This window comes from Neopelma chrysocephalum, unplaced genomic scaffold (genome assembly GCF_003984885.1).
Source record: "Neopelma chrysocephalum unplaced genomic scaffold, ASM398488v2 Primary Assembly neopelma1_24, whole genome shotgun sequence".
In the NCBI taxonomy this organism is placed as follows: domain Eukaryota; kingdom Metazoa; phylum Chordata; class Aves; order Passeriformes; family Pipridae; genus Neopelma; species Neopelma chrysocephalum.
This window is the reverse complement of record NW_020897693.1, coordinates 10014286-10040496: the sequence shown is the minus strand read 5'-3', so window position 1 is coordinate 10040496 and position 26211 is coordinate 10014286. Positions and strand designations below refer to the sequence as shown.

General features: G+C 37.9%; 1 protein-coding gene across 6 annotated transcripts in view; it reads right to left on the bottom strand.

Moving 5' to 3' along the window:
* The window catches only part of CHID1 (chitinase domain containing 1), a 106210-nt gene that overhangs the window by 58361 nt on the left and 21638 nt on the right, over nt 1-26211 (bottom strand). For all 6 annotated transcript variants that reach the window (XM_027702815.1, XM_027702798.1, XM_027702806.1 and 3 more), the window contains 3 exons: nt 25198-25290; nt 6232-6333; nt 4870-5025 (listed from right to left, as the gene is read on the bottom strand). In XM_027702815.1, the coding sequence (XP_027558616.1) occupies nt 4870-5025; nt 6232-6333; nt 25198-25290 (351 nt within the window). The remainder of the gene's footprint in view (nt 1-4869; nt 5026-6231; nt 6334-25197; nt 25291-26211) is intronic.

The window sequence follows — 26211 nt, the reverse complement described above, 5'->3', positions numbered from 1 at the left end:
CCAATTGTAACTTCCTCCCATCACTGCCATGATTTTACCATCTGACCCGCAGCACAATTTAAGAAGAAACAGCTTAACAGTTTCTCCAATGAAGAGGAGAGCTGGTCAGTCCTACAGAGCAGCTGTAATTGGTCAATCAGTTTATTTGAAATACTAGTATCTCCCCAACATTATATAACCAATGAGAAAAATAGATTAAATCAGGAGACAGAATCCTGGCATACAGGGAAGTAATGGAAGTCCTGGGAGAATTACAGCATGAAGAGAAATGTTGCAAGATCCTTGCAGCTTGAAGAGTAACAGTGTTCCTGGCAGTAGCTTTTTTGCTACCTTCTGTAAGACAAAATCATGAGTCACAGTTGGCCCAAATATTCTTAAATTGCTGCTAATAAAGACACTGCCATGATAATTCAGAGAAAAAGTTCACCTCTAACTGTTTCTAAGTACCACTTTTTATTACCTGCTATTTACAAAATGGCAGGCAGCCAATAAAATTCTCGGTAGAACTCTATATCCTCATATTGCTTGCAAGTCATCTTATTTTCTATCTCTGAATAGCACAATGCATTGTCAAATTAGTTTCTCCCTTGCTTCATCTGGCAATTTATTATATCAATCTTCTTAAATGTTTAAAATTAACATAAAAATCCTTATTCAGATTACTTTAAATAAAATGTAAGCATACACAGCACTGTTTCAAAATAATGGAATTATTCACATAACTATTTTCAATAGCTAAGGCTGGAACAAAAGCAGCTTGAATGCAGAATATATTCAAAAGTTACATACAGTCAGGTGAAACATTAGAGATGTACAAAAAAAAAGGGACAAAATAATACATTAAATAATACTTTAACTAAATAATACATTAAATAATACTTTAATTAAATAATACATTAAATAATAATAATACATTAAACTTACAGGGATATGCTCAATAAAGGAGGTTGATTTATTAAAGGTAAGCAACACCATTGCCATATGACAGCTTTTGACTTACATTTCTTTTAATTCACAGCTGGCAATGAAGTCTATCAGTTCCCCTTTGGCCCAGGTCATAACGAATATAGATTTTAGATGGTGTGGAATGAAAAACACCTGTTGTCTAATCCCCCACTGTTGTCTAATTCTCCCATGAGAACATAAAACAAAACTGCAACTAATATATAATGTCCCAATGATTAAGAGAGATTCTGTAGAGCAGATAGCTAAAGGCGAAAAATGTACACTGGAAGTAAGAGCTCGTGAGATTGAGGGGCTTGCTGACCTACTACAGGCCTCTAAAAAGGACTCAAAGGCAAAGATTTCTCAGAAAGACTAAACAACTTCTTAAGCTTCAGGGTATACTGAAGAATTATTTACTCAAGACATACACTTTTGAGGGGAACAGGAAAATACTGTCAGGTTGCATATCAATAGAGGACATGCTGGAACCAGCTGATCATTAGAACAGCAAGTCAGCAGCACCAGATGGTTATGTTCAGATTTCAACACAGTGGAAAGTTATAATGACTGCATCTTAGCAATTCAGACACCTGATTCTTGACAGCCAGGGGGCAGAAAACAGTGCCAGAAGCACTAGAGATGATTTGGGAATCACAAACACAAAACCTTTATTTCCAGCTTAGGCTTTCATACAAATTATGTCCCAATGAAATATACCTGAATGTAGCTTCCCTCCACATAACCCACAATGGCACTTGGTTGATTACAGCACCAGAATGTGCTATAATCTCTGAGGTTGACTCATTGTATCAACAAGTCATAGTTGTCACTGAGCTGCAAGACAAACACATTGTTACTGCAGTTATAGAAACTGTAGTTCCTACTGTAACAACCAAGGACAAACTACCTTGTGCTGTAAGAGAAAAATTGTTTTCATTTCATTTAATCCTGAAATACAGATATATATACATGCAAGTATATAGGTAGACACCTATTACTTCTTATGGTGTGTATGAAGGAAACAGAATATAACACAGAAAGGTTGTATATCTTTTCAAGTACTTCTACCTTTAGATTACATTTTGCAATAAAAAACACTGCCAAATAATATTTTATGCAAACAGGGGTTCTACTGTAAGTTATTTTATTAATTTCTGGACTGAAAAAATATGCAGTGAATGAAATCTACCTACGTTCAGAGCCTCTTTCCATCACCTAATTCCTATCCTAAAGAAAAACAAAAACATGAGACCAGCAAAGGTTTCTGCATTCTGCATGCAATCCTATGTATATGCTTTACTAATAATCAATTTAAGTGCATAATACATTGACACAAAACAACTTGAGAATATACAGCTTGCCACTGAATCTTGCAGTTTTCCATCTTTGTTCTTAAAGAGGATCAGACTCCCATGAATACGCTTCAACAAAACCATGTACACCTTACAGTGTGCCAAGGAGCACTGACTTGTTGGGTATTTGTACATGCAATAAATTTCAGATGCAAAAACTTGAGCAGAAATCTACAACAAAGTTGATACTCACCATACTGCATTTAACTGAACACATTTTGAATTAATTTTAATACCAGTACTTTAGCTTAACGTCACTATCACTACAATATATGGAGGGTGCCTTAAAGGAGTCATGAATCAATCTTCAAAACTTTTGGCAGGCCAAAGGACTTCCTTACAAACCGCCTGATATCAATTAAGTGGCAGAAAGCTCATCTTACATTAAAAACCTTTTCCCCCCCATTTTCTCTATGTCAGAAGCTTGGCCTATTTTGAAGCTGTTTTACCTTGAATCTATTTTACTATTACATTATTACACGTGGTGGCCTAGTGGTTAGCATGCGGGACTCTCACCGCTGCGACCCAGGTTCGAATCCCAGTCCCCCGGGCAGATGGAGCTCGTTAGCCCTGTAAGGCCATCCATCTATGAGAAGGTCACTCTAAACAAACCTACGTCCTGAGGACCTCACTGCCATTGTCCAAGCTCGCTTGGCCCCGGCAGATGAACCTTAGGATTAAAGGGTGGGCTCAGTTCAGCGCAGGCTGTGTCTCACCTAAAAAATCCATTGCGCAGGCTGGAAAGGTAAAAGACCTTTCCCAAAATCTTCGTTCGCGAAGACTGGCCATTATTATATATATTATTACACGTGACATATACAGCAAAGACTAATCCATAACTGTGCATGCTCAAAACTATATTTCTGGAAAAATAAACTTAACCATTGACTGGTGGGTAAGGCAGCAAATTGAAAATGAGGGTGTTTTATGTACAAACTCAAAGTCTCTTAAAGACTTTGTCCAGAACCATGTTCCTGGTAGATATCTAAAAACTACAATCATATGATCTGTCAATGAAGAATATGTTAACAGGACCATTCTCTGTATAGAACATACTGTACCACACTGTGTACCAGTGTCCTACTTACAGGTGAATATAGCCTCTTTCAGTAAAAGTTAGAGTAGTAATACACGAGTCTTAGTTAGGCTGTTTTTGCCATTAATTAAAAAGCAACATGAATTAATGCTATATGAAATTAGTACTATGAAAGGAGAATCTATGAAAAGTAAAAGTAGATGCCACCCTAGTGCTCAGTGTTTTTTCAAGTGGAAACTTCATTTCACAAGTCGCAGTTCAGAAAAAAAAGGAAGAACCTTTTACTCTGCTAGATAGTGCTATACTCCTACTTGCAAAAGGAACTAAATATTACAGTGAAGCTACATAATTTTGCTGAGCTTGTATAATTAGGTCTGCAAATCAACAATGCTTTCACTATTGAGTATTTCTCCTGCCTAATCACTACAACTAACTTTACAGAAATCATTCTGAAATACGCTCTATATACCTTTTGCTATAGACAATGGCTTTATTTTCCCCTTTTCTGTTATTCAGTCAAATTCAAACACAATTCAGCACAGGGAAAAATCTGTGTCTAGAGTATTATATCCCTGTAAAGAGCCAAGGAGAAGAAGGAAGAGAGCAGAGGCAAGCACAATGATGAGTGTGTGTTTGTGTAACTGAAGGCATGGATGCAAAAATTCAGAGCCCTGCCTTACAGAATCCACCTCAGATAGTATTTCAATGTCTATAAAACAGTCTGTTACTATATTTAAATATTGTGCGGTAATGAACTTAGTAACCTCTGAAAGTGAGAACAGTCACCTTGTGTGCTTTAGGTTTGTTTCCTCTTGGCTTGGTTCTATTTCAAAATATAGTAACAAATTTCTGAACAAACCTGATTTTCCTGCCAAATTCATTTTTCTTCTGGCCTGATGTACTATATCTTGACTGTATTTTTACAAAGCTCGCTGTTATTACAGGCGGTTATTACCCAAAACTAAAACCATTCTCCTCTGAGAATCAATATAAAATTTTAAGCTAGCTTTGGAATATTTCCCTTTATCTTGTTATAGAATTTTTTTTCCAGGTGCGCTTCTTGCAGCTTTTTCTACTGAAAAGAAACTTGATGGCGCATTGCTGTCTGAAACCAGTATCAAATTTCAAAGTAACAGGTAACAACTTTGGGAGCTGAGAGAAAAAAATCCTTAGGACAACTGCACGAACCCCCAAAATGATACAGAGCATAAGAGAATACTGCAGAACATCTTAGCACAAAGACGGCAACTTGCATGTACAAACATGGATAGAGGAAAGAGGGAAAACTACACGAATCATTTTTCCACAGGAGTACTGACAGGATAACTGTGCGATCTATCTGCATTTCTGTACAGTGAAGAGAAGCTACAGGTCTTACTTTAACCGGTGAGCTACTATTTCAGATGCAGATTTGTCACTTTTGCCATTTTTATGTTGCTAACAAAGCCATATTTCTAAACAGGAATACTTGTGAATTTCTAAGTTTGGTGAGAAAATATATTATACCTAAGTACTTACTATCCAGAAAAGTCATACCTGCTACCAAGGATTGGCTCCCCAGAGGGTCCCAAAGCAGAATAGTCCATGCCATAGAAATTCAGCCCTAGAAGTATTTTATTCCTCCATTTTGAATCAGGATCCAGTACTTGAACACAGGCTCGTACCCAGGGAAGGGGGGAATTTGGACCAGGTCTGTCAAGTTAGCAAAAATCAAACAGGTTGTCAGAAGAAGTACATGTTCACTCTCAGCCTTCTCTTTTGACTTGTGCAATTGTAAAAAAGCAAATTATGGCATACAAAAATCAGTGAAGATGAACCTACAATCCTATGAAGGTTAAATGTACATTCTTCAGTGGCTTGAAGTGCTGAGGCACAAAACATGCTTGCCCCACTCTTGACTTCGTGATTCAATTCTAAGGTGCAAGGGCATAAAACTCCTTACAGTGGGTAAGAAGAGGTTTCCCCCCAGCACATTTCCTCTGTCACAGGGCCTTGCACAATGCCTACACTATAATGCAAAACTCTGTATGACTTCAGTTGTTTTCCAATACCATCCTCATCCTCAATGTTTTTACTGCCAAATGGCAAAACATACTGGGACAAAATCCGCTATTTACTTACAGAAAGAACTATATAATTAAGCAAGTCAGGTTTCAATGATTGTTTAACACTTACTTATGGAAAAAACCCTAAAAAGGCAATAACTTAACAAAAAGCTACATTAAGATAAAGAGTATAGCCTTAATACACAGAGTAATGGAATTGTTATATATACAACAGAATATTGCACTCATTACATTTCTATCTCTTTGGAGAGGAGACCAGGTTTTCCCTCAAACACTTGTTAACATGATAAAAGGAGAAGTATAGTCTTACAAATATCAACATCTACTCCCTACTAATTATCTGCCTCAAAGCCTTCATGATATCTGTGCCATTAAAACCCAATATGCTAATACAGCAGAGGAATGTTGCTGGAAATCATGTTCATATTTAAAGGCAGATGAACTATCAATTGTGCTTTAAAGCTAATTTGTTCAACAATGATATGTTGCAGATTATTCGTGTACCTATCCTGCAGAACTGTGCTAAATAAAACAAAAGAACCTGGCCTGGAAAAGAATAAGTGTCAGGTTATCCTTTTAAAAGGATAACTTTTTAGCTCGAGTACAAAGTCTTCCATAACATCCAAACCCCAAAAATATATTGCTGTTAAAAATGTACTGAGTTACGGGCTTGTTCACAAGTCACCTACCCCAACTACTAATCTAGAACTTTAGTATGTGGTACAGTCACAACAAACTATCCACTCTACTAGAAAAAATTAACTCTACTGTAGATTTAATAATGACTTCACAGTTCCTTCAACAATCTTTCTAATGTTAGATGGAGCCTTACCGATGTGGTGCTGAATAGTCATATGTCATGAGACTGAAGCTGTCCACTGCTGAGGCCAACTGATCGAATTCCTTCTTTGTGAACATTCCCGGCTGGTTAGTCCTTCCAAAACAAAGCAAAACAGAAACAAGAGGAAGAGATAAATTACTACAATAACCTGACTTACTCTCTCCTTTGGGTTTCATACAATTTGATCACATAAGAAAAATCTTTCATTCTGAGGTGGCAAAACAAAAAAAAGATATTTCAGTGCCATTCTTATAATAAATGTCTAAGAAAAAAAATAAATTTAATGCTAGGTAGGTTGCCAGTGGGAATAATCATACTTCCACAGCATACTTACCAAATAAGCATTTCTAGCATGGCTACAATACTGATTGTACTAATGGACTAATCAAATTGCCCTAGGTAGCAATCAATTGAACTCTAAAAGTTTTTACAAAACCTTTATTTGCTTGGCCTGTCAAACTGGTTTTGGAACTTACAAAACTAAGTTCTCTGAGGCATACTTAAATAAATGGATGGGTGCAGCTTTTGAGAGAAAAACATAAAGCAAAGATAAATTTTTTATTAATCTCAAAAAGAACAATAATTTCAGTTTATGCTGTACTTAAGAGAGACTATATAAACCTGTTTTCTTTAAACAAATCCAGATCCATTTCTTTCTTTGCGGAGGGGAAAAGGAAGGGAGGAAGAAATCCATTCTATGACCTTCTCTAGACAAAAGTCTTGTAATGCCTTCAGCATATTTTTGTATGAAATATGGAAGTATTAAATACTTCCACCTTTCTTTTTGCCTACCCTTGATTTACAAAATATAGCACTGGATTATTATCTACTTTAGCTTTATGGGTGAGAGAGTGTATATTTTGTCAGTTTTGGACTCATACTGGCTTCCTTCAACCATTCAAGCTGGAAACAATTAATTCACACAAGTTGCCTGAAAACACTGAATCTGTTTCAAAGAGAATTTGTAACTTCAAACTAGTAGCACAAATAGCACAGCAGGGAACATCAGCCAGCCTTAATCACATTGCAAAGATGGGACTGAACTAAAAAGGAAAAGCTACTGCCAGGAGAACGGTGTCCTCAGCCAGAGGGCTCTGAAGCATGTTAACATGAAACAAATAGGTAGAGAAGTAGCATATTGTCCTAAATAATCCAGGAGAGCAGAGTTCATAGGGGGACATTATAAAAGAAAAGAAAAAAGGAAAAAATGGTTGTTTAACAGGTACAAAGTCTGTAATGCATCTCTGCTATTCAAGAGGCAGACTTACAGGATTGTACAAGATTCCTCTAGAGAGTAGAGCAGAGACACTGAAGAATCCAGACCTTCCCAATAATATCAGAAACTGACACTTGCTCTAGAAATTAGTAGGTAATCCCTGCCTAGACAAGGTACACTTTTAAACCACTCATATTCCATCTTAAATGTAAAAACTAAAGAGATGTTCAGTGACAGATGCAAGTAATAAACAGAAAAATCACATATTTTGACCCTTATCCCTTTTGGATCAGTTTGCAAATTCTACATCCAACAATATGTGCTGAGTGGATCACTAGAGCACAACAGTGTTCATTTATCAGTTTACAAGGACACTTTTTGTTCCATTGCAGTGGAAAAGAGGTGAACAGAATACAGGTTACAAAGCGGGGCAGATTAAATCACATAACATGCCTGTTGTGTTACAAGAGAGCAATGCATGAATGATATGTGCAAGACAGGTCAATGAACCCGACCAAACATACCCTGGATTATGTAGCTGTAATCTCTATAAAGCATAGCGGTGTTGTGGAAGTTTCAAATTATCAGAAACAGTGATATACTGGTCCTGTGAAGGAGCAATCCCATGTCTTTCCTTCCAGGGTTTTAACAAATTAAAACAAATCCTCACTTCTGGAACCTATTGGGTTTTTGTATAGTTATCTGCTTGTCATTTAATGTAATTGCAAACTACAGTTGTTCTACAAGAATTAAAAAAAAAAAAATCAAACAAATCTTTGAAACAGTGTCATGGCAACTTGGATGTCTGTAGGCAAAGCAATTCCCCAGTGCAAACTCCAGCAAAACACATTTTCATTAAATTGATTGTGATTACTCATGAGGGGAAAAGCATAAAAAGTAATTATAATGTGTATTAGGTATTAGGGCAAGTTGGATTGCTTTATAGATTAAGCTAGGTACTACTTAATTGAAATTTGCATGTGTAACTTAAGAAGAAACACACAGGTTAAAATGGATATTGTCATCATTTTCTCCAAAGCAATCTTGTAACTCAACTACTTCCATGACACAGGAAAGCCATCTAAGTGGCAAGGGCATAAATTTCCAACTTGGAACAAACCCAGCAGCAATGAATACGCTTTGTCCATTCATGTACAGTGTTAAAATACCACCACTCTTCATAAAAAAGCAAGCACCACTGACCATTTCAATGGCGAGTACCACCAGTCAACTCTGCTCTAGTCAAGCACTTTGGGAAACTGTCCACTGGAGCAAAAACCAGACTATTTGATTCGTGCCTTTAGAATTGTTCTGAGTCAAGAAAACTGGCACTCAAAGATAAAACCTAAATATTTTTCAGCAGTTATTATGCTTAAAATTTGAGGCTTTCCAATCATTCTGATATTTAATTGTAAACTTAGCTCAAGAGCAGGCATGTTCTACTGACTACTTTGTTGAGAAACCCAGCACAAAAAAATTCAAGAGAGTTGGCACAGAATATGTGAAGTCCATGAAAATAATATTTCCCATATCTAAGTCAAAAGCCTGTCATTCTTTTAAACCCTGAATACCATTTCCAAAATATTCAGTGAAGAGGTAGAAATTTCATCATTGTCATTTATTAGCTCTGTACAATATACACAGAATCATCGAATATGCTGAGTTGGAAGGGACTCACAAGGATAATTGGGTCCAACTCCAGGCCCTGCACAGGACACCCCAAGAGTCACACCATGTGCCTGAGAGTTGTTGAAACATGCCTTGAACTCTGGCAGGCTTGGTCCTGTGACCTCTGAATATTTCCAGTCTTCTAAACTGGGACAGACTCCGCTCTCACTTGGGATTGTTTTTTAGCATGGCATGTTTCATTTTAAAACTTTCTCAAGAAGATTTAAGAGACACTGTGGAAGGAGAGGAAAAAATAACAACTGGGTTTGCTCTGTAAATCTGTTCTTAAAACTCCCATTGGTCTTGAGCATCCCAGGGCTCCTCTCAGCCCCTCCGCAAAACCAGATCCAAAACCTTCCCCCAAGATCCTGAAATTCCCCCAGAGCTGGGAGAAGGATGATGATGGAGGAGGGATGCCCCAGGTGGCGGAGCCCATGGCCCCAGCCCCACTGCCCTGGAGCTCCAGCCCCCCGGAGGTGTCCTGGTGCCGGGACATGATTCCCAGGTAGCGCCATTCCATGGAGCACGGGGTCGGGGAGGCCACACGAGCGATGGGACCGGAGGCACTTGGGGGATCAAGGCCCCTGACTGGGACAGAGCACAGGGCACCATGGGGTTTTTTGTTTGGATTCAACAAAATACATGAACATGAACCATAATCAACAGAAAAACTGAACTATATAAACTGAATCTATAACTAAACCTGCTCCTCAGTGTGTCCCCCAAAAGAAACACACAATAGGGATAAGAAAAAATAAGACCAATTTTCTGGAATTGCTGAAAACCCTTGACTCACACTATTAACAAGAACCAGTTTTTTTCTTTTTAATTCTGAGATGCTTGGTTTTCTTTTGTTATTAAGTAGGCCTTAAACTTGCTCAGGCAACTTCTCATAGTTACAGGTTTGGTTTGTGCTATTACTGAAAAAGCACTGGAATTTTTAGCTCCATTCAAGGCAATTTCAATGTGGCAGTGCAGTATCATGTCTCAACTTATACAACCAGGCATTATATTGTATTTTTATGTCTTCCTTATCCATTATGCTCTCCATGTTTCCAGGAAAGAGAGCTTCTCTAGCAATGATAAATACTCTGGTGAAAAGAAAATGCAAAGCTAGGAAGTGTTAAGACTCGAGGCATCACTCAACCTACTTTTCTTTCTGATGGACAATTCATGATCCAAAAATTCATCATACACTTCATAGTCTACTTTCAGTATAGGGTTCTAAGTCTGTGATAAAGAAATTTCCTTACACAACATTCACAGAAACCATCTTCCTATAAGAAACCTCAGGAATGCAATATGATCTTTACAACTTCTCCTCCTCAGTAAGAGAGCAATGGCAACCCGGAGAACTCATAGAAAAACTATTCCCCTGAGAGCATAAATCTTATTTGCACATATTCCTGAGAATTCGTCAGCATTTTCCAATGGCATGCTGTATATGTATATAAAAAAACTCTATTACTGGGACAACAACACAGAAGAAGAAATCACCTATTTTCATTGGTATTTCTTAGCTTAGAATTCCAAAATCTCTTTTAACCATTCTATGTTTTCATGTTAAAATAACTGCAGGGGAGTTTGCTTCATAGCCTAGAATGTCTATTACCTGAATCTTCCAAATTACATACAGTCATATGTATCAAAATTCCCATTAATGCTTGACTGATAAGTATTTCTATAAGGTTTTGACTTTTCAGTCTTTCATATTGAAAGACTGGAAAAATACTTCAACAACGCAAGACGCTTTCATTTACTTTCAAATGAATCTACATTTTCAGTTACTTCTTGTCTTACTACAATTACTCTCCAAATGAAATAAATAAAAGGTGGTGTAACTGACTGCTATTCCCTGCAAGTTTGAACTGCATTCTTGTTGGGTTACCTCACCTTCTCCCTCCCTTATAAGAAAGAAGTTTCCTGTATCTTCACATCTTTGAATAGCCTTCATAATGGAAAACTGATTGATTTTCTGTTTCTGCTATGATTCTATTTCAGAAGTCAGCCTCTCAGTAATGACTTAATTTTCTTGTCATGTATAATCTTCTGTAAAGCAACTGTTTGCAAATCTTCTCTCATCTTTCTTCACCACCAGATATTATAGGTTTTCACAGCTCATTGCAGATAGAAGCATTATAGTATAATGCTAATCCATTTTATGAACAGAGCACTGAATTCAGTTAATGCACAATCACTGAATAAAAATTCACTGTTTCTTTCTGCATGAAGTCTGTTCTACAGCAAACAGAAGAAAGAGCTAAAACGTCACCCTGTCCGTCATACAATTATAGGCATTGATAATGAAGTAAACAAATGCATAAACAAGTTAAATCTGAAACCATTTTCTTCTCAGAAAAAATCCTCTACAGTTTTGTAATTACTCTTTCTCATTTTAGGTTTTTCAAAACTCTTAAGATGACAGCTCACTGAAGGAATTCTCCACTGTCAGTACTTAAAAAACAGTTCCATATGAATCCTGGTTTCCATGGATGTTTTGCAATTAGATTTTCTGATGTCTTATAGACATCTCATCTGCAATGTCCTCTTACAGCTGGGTCTTGGGGAAAAAAAAAGATATGTTATCTTCATCTGTCCAGCTGTCTATTTTCTTTAAGTGACAAGGATCTGATGATTAATACGCTATGCTTATGTCAATTTGGTTTGAAACTGGTCAAATGCCAAAAAAGCTTCAGTAGAGAGATGAAAAACATGGGACAGAAAGCTTACAGACACCTTGTTACCTCAGAAATCAGGCTAAAAATGGAATTAAGATCTTTCTACAATAACATTGTATGAAGTAGGCAAGTCAACAACAGGATCTTGACATAATACTGCTGTTCAAAGCCATGAACAATAATTACAGATCTAATCCCTGCTGTCAAAAAATAGAACGTGATCATACTGAATATTTAACCAAAAGAGAGAGACTCTCAGACAGATGAAAACAAATTTACTACATAGTAGAGGATGAATTCCACGCAGTTGATTGGAGATTTTAAAAAACAAAGCATGTTCTCCCTCTCTGACCTCTCTCCCTCAGTGTCTGCATCCTTGCAGACAACAGATCAAGGCCTTTGCAGAGATGAATGTTCAGAAAGTACACATGCTTACTATTCAAATATCTTTACCAGCATTTGTAATACAGAATTCTTTTTCTCTATTTCCATTCTAAGGACAAAATTATGCAAGAGATGAAGGATGATCCAAACAGAGTAGCTGATCTTGTGGCCTACAAACCCAGACCAATATGATAAATCAGCGACTGTGCATTCCAGAACCAAAAATGTTAGTCCATTGAACCACAATCTTGAGGTCAGTCCATTTCAGGAGAAACAAATAACAAAAATTCCAAGTTAGTATAAATTTCTTTCCCCCCACACTTTTTTTTTAAACAATCTCTGTATGATAATCTTATTCCTCTTAAAAGAGAAATAAAAATAAAACTGAAAGGTAATTCCATAAAACCAGTGCAATCACCTTTGCTCAGATACACTCTTCCAGTCATGGATTTTCATCTGGTTCTACTCATAGAACACCCTCCCAGTACCACACACTAAAGCGTTGGAACAGATCAAGGCAGAGACAAAAGCAGGAGGTTCCTTCCCCTCCCAGCTAAACCCCATCTTCTTAATATCTCCAAATCCCATTTTGCTTATGTAATATGAAAGGCTACTTTATTGTTAATAAATCAGAGAAACATCATCCCAAGAGATAAAAATTATAAAAGAATGAGCAAATGAAAAAGGAGAATTTTAATGGAAACACGACAATTTAGTTGTTCATCTGTAAGGAGTTGGAACAGTCTGAATATCCCAAGATATTAGCAAGCCTGGGTTAGACATTAGGGAGAACCTTCTAATGGTGTAGGTAGTCTGGGAGCACCGTACTAACATTCATTCACTTGTAGGTTTTAAGAGCTTGTTAGACCAACTTCTGTGAAAAGTCATGTAGTTAGGATTTGCCTTATTATAATTTTTTTTTATTTGCACCTTCCAATACTGTTCTCCACTACTCTGAATAGTAGCTTAAATTCAGAAGTAAAAACCTGCAACCCTACTTGTGCAGTGTCTTTGGCTGGCACACTGGTTTCATTACAGGAATGGTGACATTCAGATGTCTTCAGAGTATAAGGGCCATCTGTCAGTTGTCCACAAAAAAGACCATAATTTAAAATAAACAAACATCTCTACCAAAACCCTCAAACCACATTACTGACTGTGTTCAAGTCTTCTTAATGGCAAAATCTCTTAACCAAATTCTCAGATAAGATTAGGATAGGTATTGGAAAAACAACAAAACCTAGCCAGCTTCTCAAGCAAGAAAATCATAACCAAGTGCTACAGATTCACAATACAGGAGCGCTGGGAGTCGTTACTTCATACACTATGAGTGCTTCATATCACCAGGGGACTGTAAATTATAACAGATTAACAAGTAAAAACTTGCTATATTTTTATCAGGAAACAAAACGGTATTTATGTACCTAATGAATTTTTTGCAGAACATTAAGGGCTGGCACTCTTCTTTAATATACACATCCCACCCCAGCTGTTGCCTTTGCAGTCCTTGCTCTCCAAATAGGGAGAAGCATGGGATAATGCTCCTATCATGGAGTAGCCTACACAGTTTTCATGAAGCCAAACTAATTACCTGTGGCCCATCTGGTTTAAACCAGTAACAGAAGTCAAGAAGGAGAAACATGCCAACAATTATATGTCCTGAAAAAAGCCATGAAGCCTCAGCAGACAGCTAGGGACAAATGAGCCTGAAAACTGCTGCCCTCAGAGCTGAGGCATGCTGGCAGACCAGTCTGCACCACTTACACTGTATTTTTCAAGCAACTTAAGAATTTGTATCTGAAACTCTTAATTCAACATAAGAATTACACCTGTTTGACCTAAACAGGCAATTTGAATATCAAAGAAGAAAAAAATTTCTTTTGATACTTGTCGCTGTGTTTACGGGTACCATTTTTGGGAAGGTCAACTGTTCTCCTTTAGTGCTGTTTCTGTTATGTTGTTTCACCCTGTTCATCAGAGTCATTTAAGCAAGGCTAGGCATAAAAGAACATCCACTGTGTCACCATTTGCTTATCCTAATTTCCAAACTATTCTAGTGCCTTTTATGCCAGGGCTTAATGCCCAGGCAAGCCATGCTCCAACAGCAGAACATCATGCAAAACAAGCTTGTACTCTGGAGCATATGAGCCTAATTTAAAAACTCTAACACACCAAATGTAGCCTTAATTCCTCCTTGCAAAGATTAAAATGCTCATCATTTTTCTTTTCCTTTTTTTTTTTTTGGAAAGTTTTCCAACTTTACACTGAAACTTATGCAGTAATTGCTCTATACCAGCTAGCTCAGGATTGGCAGAGCTACAAATGATGGGCCACGGGGAAGAACATATTCCACTCTTTCTTCTCTTTGACCATTATTAGTTGACCTACAGGTTATTTTAATGATTCTCCCTAGTGGGAATTCAAAACCAGATGTATACACTTGCTTCAGCAAGTGTCAGTACAGTGGCATTAATTTTACATAGTAAGGCATAGTCTTTAAAAAAGTCTGTTCTAAGTACAGATTTGTTCCTCTCGAGTCTTTTGTGAATCTATACAAAATGCATGGAATCTTTCATGGCTGCAGTCAGAGCCACGCTGTACTGAGCTGGCAGCCCAACAAACAGGAGCAAAACCAGGGAAGTAATCAGCATGGGAAACAGCTGTAGTTTGTAGCGGTTAACAAGCACCCAGATTTACTGTAGCTAATAGAATTAAATTTAAAAAAGAGATGTGACTGACAGACCTATATCTTAAGCCTTTATACAGGGAAAAACATAAGCCCAACAGCGACTCTGAGTATGATTCAATAGTATTACCATAATTTGAAGACCTTATTGAACTTTCTTCCGTAACTGTTACTCAGAAGCAGTCAATAGTCATTTCCTATCCAGCTTTCTGTTCCCCTCAATATAAACTCATATCTCAAGTTGTATCTTGTGATCCCAGTCACACATATTTTACGGGTTCTCTAATATGCAATAAAAACCCAATTATGCCTAGACAGCCCATTTAAGAGTCATTTCTGTGCCTTCTTGGGTGCTGAATTTTATGCACAGAGCCCAACTTCAAAATTTCTTAATATATAATTGTACTCTCCATATTCCTGACAGTCCTTTTTTTTAGAATACTTGCAGGAAGATTGATAACTACGGAAAAAAATGGAGGACAATGTGCTATTATCAACCAGGCACAACAAATAGGAAACTGTGCATAGTTAGCTTTCAGATTTTCCTTTCCAAATCCCATTTTCTTTATATTGCTTGTCCAAAGAGATTGTCTTCCAGTATCAAATTTCTTTATTGGCAACAGTAAGCATGGGAGAGTATACTTGGTATATTATTGCTAACTCTACAATGAACACATACTGATTATTTTTAGAATTGCTTGCTTTTCTGCGACCTCATTTGTCAAACGGGAAAGAAAAGTAAGAAACTTAAATCATGCAGAAAGTTCAGAAAACAGTACTGCAGCAACAGTATTAATTCCAACAAAATAAGACTATTATGACCAGGTTTCTCACAAGTATCTTAACCTTTCATAACTTTAACTGTGGGTATTGGTAAAGCAGAATCGTACTTAATAAACAGTCGTCTACAAAGTTGGTTTTCTAGTATACTGTTATTTGACATAATCTGATAATTGAAAACTCCATCTGAAACAAGCAATACATTTCCTGCTGGTTTGATCCCTGGCATTATTTTCTTACCAAAATTTCAAGGCTTTAAATTCTGGCCCTGAGAATAATGTTAAAAGTAAGTGACAGTTCCCATTTCACTCCAAATCAGAGACATGTGAGAAGCTGCTTATAATTTAATTGAATTTGTTTACCATACATTATCATAAAAATTACCCTGCTGTTTACTTGCAGATTCTGCATTGGAATTACTACTTGCTAGAAATACTTCTAAGGAAAAGAGTGTGTGTATATATACTGGAATAGTAAACCAACAACCATATCATTCTCTATACACAAAGTTATGGCAAGGCAATTGAATCCGCAGCAACTTCTAAAGATGACAGACTCCTGGTATAAAGCAGATTACCTTAATAATTATGAGCATCTGTTAATAATAAGTTTCTAAGAGACCAAAACACCCGTTTCCTTTATCAATATGCAAAACATCGGTCAATTGAGGAATCCATTAAGCTGAACAACTGTGAGATCAACAAGCAATTTTTCATTCAAATTTTTCAGTCAAATATATATGTAAATTTATAGGAAAGGAAGAAAAGCGCATGTCGGTACAAAGCAAAAGGAGGGACAAGATGTCTGCCCTGCTGCCAATCTTTCCCAAGAGGCAGAGTAGCAAAACTAAACTGGTATCCACTGCTACTGCAGTAATGAAGACTGCATAGATTAGGGTAATTTTCTTTGCACAGCAACTCTGGGAAGAATAAGGTGAAGCTACTTAAGACACTCCTTTACATCCACAACGTTTTTGCAGAAAGAATAAAGAATAAACTAAGTAGTTAAATGTTAACTTTGAAGAAGTGGCAGTTTAGTGGTGGAAAATACTGACCTATATGTACCTAGAGAGAAGCTTTAAGTAACAGGAAGAGAGGCTGTAGATTCTTCTTTCCTTACATATGCAAATATGAAATACAAATTTAGGGATGCTTACTATATTTTGATGAGGCAAGAGCATGCATTATGTTCAAATATTTAAAGAGAAAAAAGTAGTCTAGGTTCCTGCAGCTTTAAAGTGAAAGCAGCTGCACTACTGCTGTGCATCTCAAGAAGTCAATAAAGACAGACAAATTGTTCTAGAAGCTGTGAGGTTAAGTGCATCTTTTATCAGGAAGAAACATGTTTGGTTTTAATTTAAATACCACTTTGATATATACTATCAGAAACTGGCCAGGAGATAACAAATTATTCTAGCTAGTCTGTATGCAATGTACCAACAGCAGCATTTTTTGAGAATGTCGTGAGGACAGCAATAGCTACAGTGGTTTGTTTACAATGTCCTTCACTCTTGCTAATAATCCCAAACACTGTGTCCCATAAGGTTAAATGAAACCCTACTGCTCAATGACCTCTGCTTTGTACTGCTATGGAGGTTATTAAAACATCGCTAAGAACAGCAGCTATTTTGCATATAATTACTTAAATCAAGGAGTAAGGTCTGATATACATCTAGTTATTATCATGCTAGACTTGAAAAAATTACTTAAGTATAAAGCTACTTTGTGTTACCTGGGGCTTCTTAAACAATTGAAACAATCTCTTCCTAAAACTGTCTTCCATGCATTTTAATGATGCTTGATACATACAAAGCTCCAAAGTTTTAGAGATTTTCAGCAGATTTTTTATATTTTTCTCAGAAATACAGCAATCACTACTTTAACAGACTTTTCATCTGTTATTCTAAAACTCTTAATAGCAACAAAGTAACCCGTGCTTTCTGTAACTTTATCATTTACTCAAGGTATGACAAAACAAGCTCTTAATATCTTCAAGGTGATCTTCCTTAAAAGAGACCCCAAAAATTCTCAGTAGCATGTCATATAAGTTGAGATATTTCATAGAATTATGTAGGTTGGAAAAGACCCTTAAAATCATCCAGTCCAACTGTTAACCTAACATTGCCTAGTCCACCACTAAACCATGTCCCAAAGCATTGTGTCTACATATCTGTCAAATACCTCCAGGGATGGTGTCTCCATCGCTGGCCTAGGCAGCCTTGTCCAACCCTTTTGGTGAAGAAATTTTTCCCAATATCCAATCTTAAACCTCCCCTGGTGCAACTTGAGGCCATTTTCTCTCATTGTATTATCTGTTACTTGGGAAAAAAGACCAACACCACCTCACTACAACCTCCTTTCAAGTAGTTGTAGAGAGTGGTAAGGTCTCCCCTGTGAGTCTCCTTTTCCTCCAGGCTGAACAATCCCAGCTTCCTCAGCCACTCCTCATATGACTTACTCTCTAGACCCTTCAACAGTTCCACTGCCCTTCTCTGGAAAGGCTCCAGCATCTCCATGTCTCTCTTGCAGTAAGGGGCCCAGAAATAAACACAGGATTTGAGGTGTGCCGAGTACAGGGTGATGATCCCATCCCTAGTCCTGTCGGCCACACTATTTCTGATAAAAGCCAGGATGTCACTGGTCTTCTTGGCCACCTAGGCACACGGCTGGCTTATGTTCAGCTGGCTGTTTACCAGCACCCAGGTCCTTTTCCACTGAGCAGATTTCCAGCCACTCACTCCCAGCCCTGTAGCACTCCATGGGGTTGCTATAACCCAAGTGCAGGACTAGGCACTAGGGCCTTGTTGAACCTCATACCCTTGGCCTCAGCCCAGTGATTCAGTCTGTCCAGATCCCTCTGCAGAGCCTTCCTGCCCTCCAGCAGAACAACATTCCTGCCCAACTTTGTGTTGCTTACAAACTTATAGAGATTGCCCTTGATCCCCTCATCCAGATCATTGATAAAGATAATAAACAGGACTGGCCCCAACACTGAGCCCTGGGGAATAGCACTTGTGATCAGCCACCAGTTGTGTTTAACTCCATTCACCACTTCTCTCTGGGCCCGGCCCTCCAGGTGGTTTTCTTACTCAGTGAAGAGTGCACCTGCCCAAGCCAAGAGCAGCCAGTTTCTCCAGGAGAAATCTGTGCAAAACTACTTGTGTCAAAGGCTTTAATAAAGTCCAGGTAAACAACATTCACATCTCCCTCCTCACTAAGGAGATCATCTTGTCATAGAAGATCAGGTTAGTCAAGCATTTTTCCTAAACTCATGCTGACTGGGCCTGATACTCTGGTTGCCCTGCACGTGCTGTGTGATGGCACTCAGAATGACCTGCTTCATGACCTTCCCCAGCTGGGACTGTAGTTCCCCAGATCCTCTCTCTGGCACTTCTTGTAGATGGGCATCACATTGGCTAACCTCCAGTCAGCTGAAACCTTGACAGAGAGCCAGGGCTGCTGGTAAACGATTGAAAGTGGCTTGGTGAGCGCTTCCACCAGCTCCCGCAGTACTTGTGGGTATTCACTTGTGGGAATCCACTTGTCAGTGGATCCCATCTGGTCCCATAGGTTTGTGCACGTCTTAAGTGGTGTAGCAGGTCACTAATCATTTCCTCTTGGATTATGGGGACTTCATTCTGCTCCCCATCTTCCAGACTCCAGGAAGGATAGAGGAGAACACTCATTGTGCTACTGATCATTTAGCCAGTCATCTTAAGGCCCTTCATTCTCTTTTGATTGCCCTGGGACTTATTATAACTTCATTGCTGCCTATATGAAAAATCAATAATGGATAATAATCCAAGGGCCACATCTTTGACTCAGGCCCCAGGGTGGCAGAAGACTTCCCTAAGAAGTGGGTCTCGTCAAAGGGTCTCCTATGACAATAACTCATCTTTTTTCTTTATGGAAGAGGTTTTGATGCAGGGCATAGGCCAACTTAGTCTTGGCAACTCTTCCAACCTAGATGAACCATCATCCCCATCATTGCTCAGTTCCACTTGCAGAGCCTCCTACTTCTTATCCCAGGGCATCTGAGAGGGTGGGGTAGTCACAGAGGAGACCCAACTGCTGCACCAGGCAGGAACTTGTTGCCATTGCCCCCTATCCCTTTAGTCACCATGTTCAGTCAGTGGACAGATGACAGGGAATCTTCTGTGTCATATGCCCCGTTTGCCTAACAGGCTTCTCCCAGGGAAGGTAGGGTGTGATTCCCGCAATCTATTTCTCTCTTGGAGTCCTGGATACTCCTTAACCTATTCACCTTCTCCCCAAGTTCCTTGAGGTTTTTCCAGTTCAGGAAAGCTCCCTGGGCACCACACTAGAGTGCTCCACCACAGATCACGTTGACACTGTAGCCTCTCAACTCAGCAACTGAGTTTACTTATTTACTTCAGATTTTAGTTTTTCTCATTTACAGATTCCATACAACACCAAGAGATAAAGAATCCTCTGTTGTTCAAGAAGTGGCTACTGTCTTGTAACCTGAAGACAGGTGTTTTAAAAGGATATCCATCGCACAGGACAAACTGCCTGGTGAATATCCTAACCATCAAAATGTAAGTTTTGCACAGTATTATATTATGAAGTGGTACAACCAATGCCATTTTTATTGTTACTTTGTGCAAAGGATTGTACTTCAGGGAACAATAAAAGCCAAAGGAAAGTTACTACTAACAACCTGTCTGTAAATACAGAGTTATTTAACACTGTGTTTAGCAAAAGTAACAGCTTTTAATGACAGTGTACACCAAGGTGACCCTTAACATATTGATATCATATGTCCAAAGTCTGTAATAAACTACAAATGGCCAGAAAGGCCATGGTTATGCATCCACAGATACATTGAAAATCCCCGTGAAGACAACATCCTACCAACAGGTCTCGAGAGCATTTTGTCTGCCTTTGCTCTTTCTCAGAGCAACAAGAAACAGGAGTATTACTGATGCTCTTTCTGGTGATAGTTTATGTAAATAATCTTAATTTTCTTCACTCATTGTTTTATTCACAGTAAGTGGGAACCACAATGGATAAAATGGTTACTGAACCTGGACAAAATATGCAATAATCTAGTCAGATGAAATTTAACTTACTTGCAGACAGAAAAGAGTTACTATACAAATTCAAAATTTCACTTTTTGCCTCTGAAAATGCATCCCTAATATAATAAAGAATGTAAGCAAAGAGAAACAAAATAACCAACTCAATCCCTGTGATTTAAGAGAACAGGTGGAACCAAACTTCAAGGCCCATTTGACATATTTCTTTTTTTTCCCCCCAATATATTCATGCATATGCATATTTAGGCATAAAGATAGTTCACTCAAGCACAGCTATCCTATTTGGAAAGAGGCTTGTGAAATCAGTATAAAAACATCCACACAGCTTTCACCAGCACAATTTCTGCAGCTCAATAAATCACTGAAGTGCATATATTTAAGATAGTAATTTAATCAAGCCCAGGATTAGTAGGACACATGGAGTTACTCAACATCACCAATGGGCAGAAAATGGCTGGCTACCTTTTAGAAATGATACTCATAGTTTATACATGCATCAATACCCATGCATGTTAAAAGCAGTAAAATTCTAACATTTTGAGGCAATCTGTTGAAAGACAGGCTGGAATTCTTCAGCAACCCATCTGCTCTAGCAACCACTTACACACCACTGCAATCCTAGCACCTCTCTTCAGACATTCGCAACTCCAAGTCTCCAATCCCAAGGAAGAGTTACAGTGTAACACACACACGCACTTTGCAGAGCACAGCTTTGGCTCCTGCTGCTCCTCTCTCTCGTAGATCACTTATGTTTGCAGGAAAATCATGCAATTCCTGGACATCAGGTGGTTGGAAATACTATCTCAATCACTGTTTGCCACCATGGGAGCTCTACATGCATTCTCTGTGACAGTAAAACTTGCTGGAGAGATTCCTGCCTCCTAATCACCCTCCACACACATTCCCAACTCTTGATTATGCCAGCACAACTGCCTCTGGTTAATGCTGTGAAAAGCTCTAAAATGTCTGGATTTAAAAAAAAAAAAAAATTGGGAATGAAGTTTTCCTTTAGCCCAGGACATTTCACAAGCAAACCAAAAATCAAAGGTGTCACCGGAAGCTTTAGTTACCAAAGCAAGCTCCAGCTGGAGGATCAGTCTTCACTTGGGTTTTGTGTGAAAAAGTTGATTTTGAGAAGTTAAACAGAGGACCCAACATGTTTCCTTCCTGCATCACACACTCAATCTCATGTGCAATGCTGCATTTTCCAGACTGCTTTTCCCTAAGCAAACTAGTATTTTTAGCTCTTAGAAGTGTCTCCTTTCAGATAGCATTTGCTGACAGACTGCTTTGATCTTAATGCATATCAAAGGAGCCTAAATTACAAATTCCTAAATAAACTGCTTACATTTGACTATGCTCTCTCTTTAAATTTTAATCAGGGTAGAACACAAAAGGAACAATGTTTCAGTCCCTAGCATCTCAGTTGGTTAGGGTATTCCACATACAGCTCATGTCTCCTTTATCAGTCTATTGCCAGCTGCTGAACTCTAATATATTATTTGATTCTTGATGGTACTTATTTTCATGTCTTTTGCTGTATTTTTGATTAACAGTCTACAGTGATTCCAACAAATAAAGAATATAAAATGCATTAAAACACACTTTCAACCATGTGTAAGTGTTAAAACCCAAAGTGAGTTTCAAGATATTCAATACACAATAGGAAGCACTTTTCAGTTCAAGCCCTGTATCCTATAAATCAAAAATCTTCAAGTACAGATGCTATTTAAAAAGTCAAGTAAGGTAGAAAGAAAATGTCAGGATTCTGATATTTGACATCATTAAAGCCAATGTACTTAAAGCTTTAAAGTATGCATGGACATCGTGAATGTTTTAGGATGCTTCTGTAACTCCTGAATATATTTTCAACAACCTATTTACTCAAGAAGTTACAGTGTTTTTTGTAGTTAATGCAATAACAACACACACATGGAAGACACAGACAGGTGGCTTATGTAAGATTATTGATTGAAAAGAATGTGACTAATGCATTCTCCTGGGCAATAAAGGTTTATGGATAAATCCCACAAACTTTAGGAATGCATAAAGAAACAATATAATTGGTTTAGAGGAACAGGACTTTCTTTCATATAAACTACAGCTGTTATTTCCCAAAGCTGAAAACCAGAAACACTTCACTACTCCTCTACAAACAGGCCATTTAGGGACAGGCATATAAAACTCATTTTAGGTTAAAACTTGCACGTTAGATAGACAGCTCTTCCAAGCTGTAATAGGGCATCCCTAAAGCCCAGTTCAGAAATGTTTCAGAACTGCGACCTCACTATTGTGTAGCTATGCAGGACAGCAGGAGGCAGCAATGACAACACAAGATCCAAATCTCAGTGTGGTGTTCAACAGAGAAATAGTCCTGAAAGATACAGTTACCATAACAATGCAAATTCTGGTACAGGCAAAACTTGTTCAAGAATCCAGAGGTGCTATAGTGACTTCAACTCTTGTTTAGGGACTTAGAAAAAATAGACCATAGAGGGACTTATATAAACAAAACAGATTTAGGTTCCTCCAGCTACAAGACTGAACTTGGTAATGTCAATATGCATCACGATGAACAGGAATATTGAGGTTTTCACTATTCTCCATTTTCTCCCTAACACCATAAGAACAAATGCTCTTCAAATGCAAACACTGTTTACAGCAATTACTTAAATTCTACCAGAGCATGCATTAGCATTTTAAAAAGCATCTGTGTGATGCAGTGACTGATAAAGCATTTTAGAAAAATGTTTTAAAGTGTTCTCCTTTGCTTTATCTGTAACAGACTACAATTAATGCAACAGAAAATTACTTTAAAAAGTAACTATCAATTGAGACTAAATGTAGATCAGAGAGCAGCATGAAAGATTGGAATAAATGACAGACAGGAGAGAAGACATAGTAGTTTCTCATTATTTTTGACTTAACCAAATCACAAGAAACCCCAAGTATTTGTTAGCAGCACTGAAAATTCATGCGACGCAAAGGCATACCAGCCCACAGTTTTCCAGAGAAAACTGCAAGAAATGAGAGGATTAATGATCCAGAACCAAGGTAAAAGCAGAAGTGCTTGAGGGATAGGAAGGAACCTCCTCAAAATGCAACTAGGCCTTCACTCCCTAAAGAAAAGGGCTCTGCACTAGTATTATTTTACAGAAATGCCTACTTTATCAATGTACATGGAATTAATTTTGGCTTCTTTTCCCATAGTTTTCAACACATTGAACTCTCTGCCTATCAAAATTTGGTGGTCAGCCGCACACAGAAGCAAAGTGACTTTTGCATCAAACTAGCTACTTCATTTTAAGGATATAAATCGGTTATACCATGCAACAGAGGAAAATATAAAGAAACAAAAAACATCCCCAAGTACATAGTTTTACAGAAAATAAAACTGCAACCAGATTCCATGCAGCTATTGAAGAACAAAATTACACACGGCTACTATTCTGGCCTTACAGTCTTAAGATGGTAGGAAGTACTTACATTCAGTAATTGGTTTACATTGCTAACCTACAGAAGAGGTGATATCATAGTTGTAGTGCAGGTGCTAACTGATCTCACCACACAGATAATTTTTTAGTCACCTACTACAGTGTCCCTGAATCTTTTCAGCAAGATGCATTTGAATCTGCACAGATAGCTGTAGGGAGAAATGCTTCATTTCCCCCACGTGCTATAGGACCTCCCCACAAAACTCAGCAATAACTTGAGACCATTACAGAGAACAGTCCAGCCACAGAAGCGACATTTACCAGACTGCTCAGGCATTCAATTTTCTCAGCCTTTTTGGCACCTTGAAAATTAATGTACACTGAAAGATGTGACAGCCTACAAGAAATTTAGGAGGCTGTACAACGCTGTCCTGAAACTGTGCTGTTAAACTGTCATAATCTGTATTGGCTGTGAGCCTATCTGTACTGCTATACAGCCCAAGGTGAGAAAAATAAGAAATTGTTATATTTTTTTCTTTAGCTGTCTACCAAGTTTCATTTGAAAAAAATACCTAACAGTGCTTCTCTATTTAAATTTGACTTACATTACTGAGTTTTCATGTGCAGGTATAAAGTTGCTGAACAGCTTAAAGGAAAAAAATAATCTTGTTTTGCCAACTATGCAATTGGTGGTCAACTGTGCACTTGCAGCCCAACCATGTCCTGGGCTGCATCAAGACAAGTGTGGCCAGCAGGTTGAGGGAGGTGATTCTGCCCCTCTACTCTGCTCTCATGAGACCCCACCTGGAGTGTGGGTGAGAACAAGGTCCAGCACAGCACCTCTCCTTGTTGGCTCCTCTATCACATCCAAAGTTGAGAGGTATGCATGAACGCACATAGTTACCAAGACTATTCAGTGCAACATGCATGGAGACAGAACTACCAATCAAACCCAAATAATTTCTTATTCATTTAAACTGCATAGCTATAAATACAAACTTTGAACTTACTGTTTATCATTTGGAACCTATCATCTAAATAGCAATACTCACCCTGCTGCAACTGCAGGAGGGATGACCAGTAAGAGTTTAAGTTGTGCTTCATGCAGAGCTTCAGAAAGGTGAATGAGCAAGTGAATCAACTCCCTGAAATACAAATATATTGTTAGAGGGAAAGGCAGGAAAACTGGTGCTATATATTGTCAAGAGCAAGTAACAGTAGAAATAATTGAAAAGATTCACTGGCAAGAGAGCCAAACACAATTTGTTGCAAATGACCATAGCAGAAAAAACAACAATTAGGAAGACTAATCAGAGGTCTACTGTCTTCAAGGACTAAGAACATTGAACTGCTTAAGACAGTCTTAGTTTTCCTGGAACTGGTGATCAACTTGGGGCTAAAATTTTTCCTAGTTTTACTTTAATCTAACTATGCATTGTTAGCATGTTAAACAAACCAGCATACCTTATCAGAGCATGTAATCTCTTAAGGTAATATTCAGTAAAAAGAATTAGATCAATAGAAGAATCAAACACTGTTCTGAAGAAACAGCTGTTGAAGAGATTCAAGTTGTTACATGCAATCTTCAAGGGATATTTCTGAGGCCCGCTTTTAGAAACATTTCTGCTGTTTTTTTTCTGTATAAATTATCTTCTTGTTTTTCAATACACTACTGTATATCCACAAAATGCATGTCTGACAATGTTGTATCTGGAAGTATCACCTTTCATATGTATCAGTTAAATAAAGATTTCCACAGAAGTTGATTTTCATATCCACATTCTAGACATTTCAATAGGAAAACAAACCCAAAAATTCTTATGTTAACTGTTTTTAGCCCTCCTGATTTGAAGGGTGGTGTTAATAGAAAACCCTTCAGAGACAGACTGCAGAAATAAAAAAAAGTTTATTGTTGTCTTAAGAGGAGTCCAATATTACCTTAAATCTGCACTACAAATATGGCCCTTTTGAGTGTCTTTCTTAAGTAATTTGATTTTTCAGAACAAAGTAAACTTTCGTATTTACTCACTGGCTGGAGGGATCCACAAACAGTCAGACAGATGATA